This window comes from Sinocyclocheilus grahami, unplaced genomic scaffold (genome assembly GCF_001515645.1).
Source record: "Sinocyclocheilus grahami isolate Dianchi unplaced genomic scaffold, SAMN03320097.WGS_v1.1 scaffold150.1, whole genome shotgun sequence".
NCBI classification, from domain to species: domain Eukaryota; kingdom Metazoa; phylum Chordata; class Actinopteri; order Cypriniformes; family Cyprinidae; genus Sinocyclocheilus; species Sinocyclocheilus grahami.
In genome coordinates, this window is record NW_015505329.1 from 1,227,852 (window position 1) to 1,237,160 (window position 9,309).

At 37.4% G+C, this 9,309-nt stretch overlaps 1 protein-coding gene across 1 annotated transcript in view; it reads left to right on the plus strand.

Annotated features, from left to right (window-relative positions):
- The window catches only part of LOC107592166 (CUB and sushi domain-containing protein 3-like), a 223,387-nt gene that overhangs the window by 89,208 nt on the left and 124,870 nt on the right, over positions 1 to 9,309 (plus strand). Inside the window, exon 26 of the mRNA XM_016281569.1 lies at positions 274 to 390. Coding sequence (XP_016137055.1) covers positions 274 to 390 — 117 coding nt within the window. The remainder of the gene's footprint in view (positions 1 to 273; positions 391 to 9,309) is intronic.

The following is a 9,309-nucleotide window of genomic DNA, read 5'->3' on the forward strand; positions in this document are numbered from 1 at the left end:
TATATATATATATATCATCTTTGCCTTTGTTTTTTGTGTTTTTGCACCATAAATGTTGCGTTTTTAATAGAGTCTGGCTAATAGTTTGAGTTTTAAAATGCTTAAAATCAAGAAAGAAAGTTGACTGATCCACATGATAAAATCGGTCTGTAAAACAAGCAATAAATGATTTAATCTACCTTTAAAGTCTTGTTAATTGCATATAGCCAAACGTTTGGTTGTGTTTTAGATATATACATGCATTCAAACTGAACTTTCATTTGTTTCTTCCAGCTCCATGTGGAAGCCGGTCGACGGGTTCAGAGGGCACGATTTTGTCTCCAAACTACCCTCACAACTACACCACGGGCCAGTCCTGTGTGTATGAGATCTCCGTGCCAGGAGAGTTCGGTAAGAAATACACTTTCAACCTGACCGCAAATAAACGTCAAGGCTTATTAATAGTAGAGTATGCGCTGCTATTGTACAGAACATACAAGTGCCGCTGTGAAAAGAACCCTTTTAGTGAGGAAGAAAGAAAAAACGGAAATTGAGGGGAACTGTTCCTTCTTTACATTTCTGAGACTTGCAGTTCCTGTAATTGAATAGCCACAAATGAAATGTGCATTTGTGTACGTTTCTGCAACAATGCCAGAAATGCTTTAGCTTTAATATGTTTCTAAAATCAAAATCCAGCAACTTTTTGCAGACCGCCTCTTGAGTCGTTTTGCCGAACATCAGGGGCATCAGTACAGCCCAGCAGGATCAGGACTTCTGAAATGGTTTGGACTTTAAGTCTGTAGGGTAACTGAGATCATGTTTGGAGCTTAAATCCTCACATCAGAGCCTTATTTATCAGAGCCTCATATTTTATGCATGTACACACTGTATTTATTTAGTTTTTGCTTGTAACAAGCGACATCGACTGTGCACAGCAAGGTGCCAAACCATCCAGGAACAAAGGAAAATGCTTTAGTGACCTTACATGAACTGCAGAAACTTAAACTCTCAAGACTACAGAGCTTTAACTGTGATTGTTTTTGTTGTTCATAGTATTCTGTAGCTGTGGGCCACCACAAATGACACTTGTACTCCGACTAGCCTGTGAAAAGTTCAGGATTGAAATAAAACAATGAGATGAGACACAATTAATCAGAATCTTCAAGTGCAGCTTTTTTTTGTGTGTGTGTGTGTGTGTGTGTGAGACTCTAAAGTTGCTGAAGTTAGACAGCCCATGTTTCCATTGTGATGTATGAGACTGTCTACTGTGGTGTCCACAAGTCTGCCTGCTTAAAAAATGTGAGATGTTTTCATGTAAACCTGGATATAAATGCAAATGCAAAAGAGTAAAAAAGGGGGTATTTGTGAGATAAAGTAAGATAAATAACAATTATGAGATAATCATTAATAATTATGAGATATGAAATCACTAATTTTGCCACATCTACAATGTTATTGAAGTATTGATATTAAAATCAACATTAAACTAACTTGAACTGAATAACTATTGTCTTCTGTAGAGCTGCTTATACTTTAGCTGAATTGAACTAATTTCATTACTTATTAACTTTGCAACATTGACAGCTATTGAACTCAATTGAAACAACTCTTAACTAAATTGAGCTGAATAATAACGATATTGTCATGTGTAGAGCTGCTTTGTCTAAAATTGTTTTGTTTTTTCAAAATCGATTAATTTTACAACACTAACATTGTTATTTTCCTGTTTATTATTGTGAAGCAGCTTTGAACCGATTTTTTAATATTCGTTCAAACTTCCATTGAAGAGTTATGACATTAAAGAAATATTTCTGCACTTTTTTTATATTTTTATATGAATGTAGTGATTGTTATTTTCCTGTTTATTACTGTGAAGTCTTAAATGTTGTGATCAAGTGTCTCTTTTGTACAGATGGTGATATTTTCTTGCTTCAGTGGAAGCAAAACTTTTTTGGACTTTTGACATTTGACTAATTGTTATGCAGATAATATACTTTATAATCATATTATTTATTATTATAATATTGCATTTTATATAATTACAATCATATATTTTATTTATTATAATATACATTATAATCATATATTATTTTATAATCATATTTAAAAAAATGAAAGCATTTTGCATTACAACTAGTTGTCTCAGACTTTTTGGATGCCACAGCAATAGTTTGATGCACTTGTTTTTTAATGACATGGCTATTGCATTTAAGGCTGTTTTTGACTCTTTGTTTGATAGTTTGGTCTGTAGCTGAGTTAGATGTTGCTCGTCATACTGTAATAATATTTGATTCTGAACCACGTTACGATTTCATCATCAATGTACGTACAGCTGGGAATTCTAGCGGCAGCTGTTTACCACTGTAGCAAGGGACTGTGAGAAGATGATGCCAGTTTGCCGTTTTATTCTTTTTTTTTGCTACCAAAACTTAAGATGCACAGACAAACGGTCTGTTTGCCCCTGATGCATTGCAATAAAATGCACTGAATGTGAGCTTCTAAAGGTAACTTCAGTGACGAGTGGCAATGAGAAATGCTTTATTTTATAATTGGCAAACACAGTATATATATTGCATTTTTTTACTTCTTTCATATCAGTTTCAAACCTTACATGAACTGTTCGAGAAGACACGAGTTTGCGGCAAAAACTTTAGTGTGAAAAGACACATCCTAAAATTAATTTGGCTTAACAGGAATTTGAATATCCTGTCTTTCATGTGTTTTATCAATTTCAAACCATCTCAGTTTGCAGAAGTTGATATTAATAAGTCTGTTTTAACTTGACTAAATATTTTCCTGTGAATGCTTGTAAAATTAGGGAACCATGCCGTGGGGCGTCTTACTTGATTATGAAAGTGTTCCGTTTAAATGTAACTGTGTAGGAAGAGAGACACAGAATAGAGAAAAGAGAACACCAACCACTGAAGGTCGTCTTAAAATATCACATCAAACAGGACTTGAAATTCTCAACTCTTCAAAAAAAAAAAAAAAAACTCTCATCTCAGAATTTTAGACTTTTCATCTTCAGATTCGAAATAGAACATGGTCAGTGACTTTCACTGTTGTATTTTAAGACTCTGAAAAGGACAGTGCCTTGTATATTTTTGTACAAATACTTTATGCAAATAATTCCAATGCAATCGACTTGAATCCGAAAAAATGGCAAAACTTGTCATCTTTCGAAGAGGCTAGTATTCGGTCAGCAGAACTTTGGGTTCATGAACTGCAACAGAATGAAGAGGTGAGAATCAACAGTTTCAGAGTTGTGCTTATAGAAATTCATAGATTTGTTCTTCTGGCTGACTTTTGTGTTTATCGGTAAGGGTGTTTTTCAGTGTCTTAACCCGACACGTTTGCAGTGACAAGCAGCAGTTTGTCTTTCCACTGAAAATGCAGCTTGATGTGAAACAATCACAGCCAATCAGAATATATTTGATGAACATATTTAAAGTGGGCGGTACTTGTCGACACATTGTCAAAGAAAGAGGAACCAAGTGATTGACAAAATGTCCCGCCATCATGTGTGCGTCACTTTATCGATGTTGCATGGTTAAATATACACTACTGTTTAAAATTTTGGGGTCTTTTATTTATTTATAATTTTATTCCGCAGGGAGGTATTAAATTAATCAAAAATGACAATAAAGACATTTACAATGTTACAAAAAAACCTAAATCTATTGTAGTACGTGTGACACTGAAGACTGGAGTAATGGCTGCTGAAATTAAAGTAAAAGTAAAAGTAAAGTAAAATACATTTTTGAATATATTTAAATAGAAAATAATTATAATAATATTTCACAATACTACTGATTTTGGTCAAATAAATGGTCATTTTCTTTCAAAAGGATTAAAGAATCAAACCGATCCCACCTTTATGTATATTCTTGGTCTTCTTTTCTAGTCAAAATAATTTCAAAATGTTTACTTTTATAGCCTATGGGTTGCCAGGTTAATTTTGAATGACTTCCAAAGATAGATAAACAAATAAATAAATGCCTTGCCACTTTTCACAATCTAATCAGTTCCTCATCAAGCTTCTCTTTGTGTTAAATCCTTGTAAATGTGTTATGGAAGTAAAATGTTTCATGTTGCCTAAAAGAAAACTCATCACCAAAGCCTCCATTAAGTTTTTTTTTTGTCATGTTGGAGATCAATAAGGCGTCGGTGCACCAACTTGGCAATATTTTAGCCTCCGAACAGAACTGTCGGAAGAATTTATTTATCATTTAAGCTTGTCAATTATACAGGACCTTTTGAACGGAATAATAAGGCAGTTCTCTGATTCTATGTCCAACTTTTAATCTTTAATTATTCTGTCACAAATAATAAATCCAGACATTTTTTAATAGCATCTGTCTTTTGAGAGGAAAACTGAATTATTCACAGCTGCCAAACGAGCGCCTTAGGCATGAATTGTACATATTAGACTCCAGCGTGCATGTTTATAGAAAGTTGTCGACCAACCGTACATTGTGCATCTGGGCAGTACGGCAGAAAATCTGTTCCCATTGTACTGGAGTCCCTTAGCATTTTCAGCGTATCAGAAATCTTGGCAGCGTCGTGAGAGCTACTAGGCCAACATTAGGGACTCTATTAGATTTATGTAGACAGCTTCGTGTTTCATGCAGTGCCCGGGTCTTTTTATGCCAATCACAATGTCTTCGATGTATTAGCTCACGCTAATCCCAACTTGCTCCCTGTCAACAGTCCAAATTCACACCCCCCTTAAAGTCAAGTCAAGTCAAGTCACCTTTATTTATATAGCGCTTTTAACAATACAGATTGTGTCAAAGCAACTGAACAGCATTAATTAGGAAAATAGTGTCAATAATGCAAAGTGACAATAGTAAACACACATTTTTCAGTTAAAGACAGTTCATCATTGAATTCAGTGATGTCAACATCCAGCTCAGTTTAAATAATATCTTTGCAATTATGTCAACGATATTGCCGGAAATGAAGTGTCCCCAACTAAGCAAGCCAGAGGCGACAGCGGCAAGGAACCAAAACTCCATCGGTGACAGAATGGAGAAAAAACCTTGGGAGAAACCAGGCTCAGTCGGGGGGCCAGTTCTCCTCTGACCAGACGAACCAGCAGTACGGAAAAATCAATTTAAGACGTAATAAAACAGACGAACAATATTAACAGCAATTATTATATGATGCAATCAAACTTATAGCAAAATGTGGTAGTTCTGTATGTTGTTTCATGGTTGGCATCATCTGAGGTCCTCTGAGGGGTGGCATCATCTCTTCTCAGGTGTTCTGGATCCAGACTGAAGCTTGTGTAAATCCTAGTTACCACGGGATGTCAAATACAAATAGAGAAACAAATACAAACATAATTAGCGTAGCTGCTGTTCCAACCAAGCAAAAATGATTTGTTTAACCCAAACTAACGAATAATAATGTGCATTTGATTAGATATAACTGCAGTAAAAGATTATGACTGCAGTAAAAGATTATGAGATGCATTATTTGAATGCTTGGCCAAAGAGATGTGTCTTTAATCTAGATTTAAACAGAGAGAGTGTGTCTGAACCCCGAAGGTGGCAGATGTTCAAGAGAGCGTGAGTGCAAAAATCTCGCCCCGAGGACACGTGGATCGTCCCGCTACGGGGGTTGCTCACATGAGTAGGAGGACGTGCCCGCGGGCCTGTGTCGCATCAAACACCGGCAAACGGCTGCAGCCGCCCACACACGTAGCTGCGGATTGAACAAAGCTGTCGTACACTCGATCGCCCAAACGCATTAATTTCCATCTCTGAGTGGGGACATCGGTCGTTCACGATTGTTGCACCTTTGCACTCTCCGACTTCAGGTTAATGCAATTAACGCCAGTGTTGGAGAACCAAGCTCTGAACAAATAATAAAAGCCACCTATTCATGCTTTTTTTATTTTACCTTTCCTTTAGTGTGTAATAGAATAGCTGTTTGAGCATGTGAATGATCTGCAGAGATACGAAACACAAATGCAATTCAAATTATGCATTCAAGTCATGTCAGAAAGATTGTATTTACGAGTTGAATGGGCATGCACTTCACAATGCCATAATTAACAGTGGCCCGGTGGGAAAATATGGAAGATGCAATAGATCAGGGCTATTCTGTTAGCTTCAGAGGGCCAGATTATCGAATTGACAATTCAGCTGTAAAATGATATAACATTCACGACAAAAACATCTAGAAAAATTTAACATCTATTTTTTTTAGGGTCAAATTAAAGTGTTCTGTCAGTGTGGCTGAGTTAGGTACCCACAGGTAAAATCATGCATGGCTACTCACTAACATGGTTAATTGTAACTATGATTATGGTTAAGGTTTTTATAAAATTATATTTGTTTTATAAACAATAGTCTAAACATGGGTAAAAACCACACACACACAAATAAACTGCTATAGTTTTATAATTCATAAAGTGAATTATATTACTCTTCTAATAAGTTTAACACAATATACATGATTATTAATAATATAGTATTCAATATGGATATACCACATTTCTGCCAAAACACCATGATTAATACTGCAGTATTAAGGTTACTACAATACATCAGTGGTAAATATTTGTTAGGGTGGTGATTCGGGGATTTAGTTCTAACTTGTTCATTCATGGTACAGTGTTTCTCCTGTTTTCCTCCTCAATCTTGTTGTTGAGGCTGTTTCATCTGATCTTAAACTAGTTTAATTACAGAATGATTTGTAGCTTGTATCAAATATGTGTGTATCGAATATAAATGCTTCTACCTGGATGTTGCAGCCCATTTAATAATGCTGTCCTGGAGTAAACGCACCTTTTCTGTGTGTGCGTTGCGTAAAGCCCAGCATATGCGTACAGCTAAAAGTGTAGACTTTCAAAATATACTCCATCTGATAATTATCTTTGTCCAATGTCTGCTCTATTTCTCCCCAGACGTTATGACCGATAACAAAGTCTTTATACTTGTTTAAACTAGAATTGGATAACTCATAACCCTCTCACACAAGCTCTTGTCAATGTGGGCGTCTGTTGTTGTTGTGGCCTCCAGTAGTTTGTTGTTAAAGGGATCATATGACATTGCTAAAAATAACATTATTTTGTGTATTTGGTGTAATGCAATGTGTTTATGCAGTTTAAGGTTCAAAAAACACATTATTTTCCACATAATGTACATTATTGTTTCTCCTCTATGCCCCGCCTTTCTGAAACGCGATTTTTACAAAGCTCATCAGTCTGAAAAGCGAGGTGTAAGCTAATTGGCCGGCTATCCAGTGCATTGTGATTGGCCGAATACCTCAAGCGTGTGACGCTTGTTACGCCTGTTAAATGTTATGCCCCTTACCATACTGTGATGCCGTGTCCTGGCAAACTTGGAGACAAAACCAATAAAACCCATTACAGATGAGGCATTTGTTGCATCCAGTGGGGACATAATTAATGATTATAATGACTTATACTGTCTTTTTACGAGTAGCGTTGCGGAGAAATGACAAACAACAAGCGCTACTCTACACTGCTCAAAACTCGCGTTTGAATCGTCAGTGGCAAATTCTTTAAATATAAAAAACGTACTTACAACTAGAAATTGTAGTGTGAGTCAATGGCGCCAGACTGTCCTTGCAAAGTTGGAACTGCCCCACTTTATAGAAACAGCCTTTGTGCACAAACGCATTGTAGGCTACTCTGCAGGTTCAGGAAACAGTCCTCCATAAAATGCACTGCACACATCTGAATATTTGAGTTGAACTGTTCTGTAACAGTGTTGTAAATACAACTTAACCACTGATTTCTAGTTGTGTCCTCTTTTCGAAGGCCAAACAAAGTAGTTTCGCTTTCACAATGAAACACACATTATCACACATGGCGGGCTTGAGTGAGCGGCGGCCGGTGGGCTTGCAGCAACCACATGTGGCGACCCCGGGCTGGACTCTGCTTCATCCACGGTGAAAGCCGATCCAGCGATCCACAGCGCGAAGTTGATGTATTTCCTCAGCGACCAGCACGGATCAGCTCTAGGCATGACGAAGCGGATATCGTCCTCTTCTGGAAGGCCAAACAAAGTAGTTTCACTTTCACAACGAAACACACAGCATCTCCACAACATGTTCCAGCTCCCAGACACACTGCCGCTCGGCCCTCCACCAGCTGGGCGACCTCTTCCGCGATGCCTGGCGGAAGCGCTGGATAGCCCTCAGTGGATGAACCTACACTCCTCCACCGCCCGGTGGATGGCGAAGGCTCCTCCGAATTTGGGGAGCCGGCAGGAGTCCACCATTCCCTGCTCCTCCCCATCATGGCGGACGGCAGCAGGCTCCGGCCTCAGGCGAAGGGCGGTGACTCCTCCGCTCCCTCACGGATGGCAGCCGTCCCTCCACAGCCCAGGTGACTGGCAGCGAGTTCGTCCCCCCCCCCCACCAGCGCAACCCATGGGAATGGAACGAGGCCGGTGGAGTAAATGATAATGCACGGCACCTCCGCCACTCACCGGTCTTGAGTGCCACGGAGGAGCTCCGGAAGGATAAAAGGAGGAGTGACGACAGTGTTGGACGAGAGAAGACCAGGCCTGGATTTTATGATGTTTTGTTTATTTTAAGTGTTGTGTTTATTTTATTATTAAAGTTATGTTTGAATGTTTGCCGGTTCCTGCCTCCTTCTTCCCGATCTACGAACTGTGTTACAGTAAGAAATAGGGTTCTAGATTTAGATTTCTGCATTAATAAAAATAATCGTAGCATAGTTTATTATTATATATTTCCATTTAAACAATTAAATTAAAATTAAAATGTATTTAAATTATTTAAGAATCAGCATAATAAAAATTACATTTATTCAGTTAAATGTATGAACATAAAATATGGCTAGCTGTGGAACAAGCTGGTTAAAATGTATGAGGTTTAAACAAACTGTTTATATAATAATAATCATTATTATTATTTACAAGACATTCAGTCTATTAGTATTATTACAGAAATCTAACTTGTTTCATGTATGCATGAGTGGCAAATATGCATCACATTAAGTTTATTAGTTTATGTTAAAACTGTGTAATTAAAATGGATGGAAATGTTATATGCAATTCAAGAACATAAATCCTAAATTTGGGCCTACTGTGTATATTGCGGTCCAAAGAGCAGCTGAGCCCCTCACTTCACTGCAAGCAGCGGTTTGGTTAAGCTTAATGGCATTGGTTATGCTCTCCCAATTATTGTTGGGAAGTCATCGTCAGCATTCAGAAAGACAGAGTCATCATATATATATACTGTATATATATATATATATATATATATATATATATATACAATATATATATATAATGTCTCTCTCTTTCTGTGTGCACACGCAGTCTC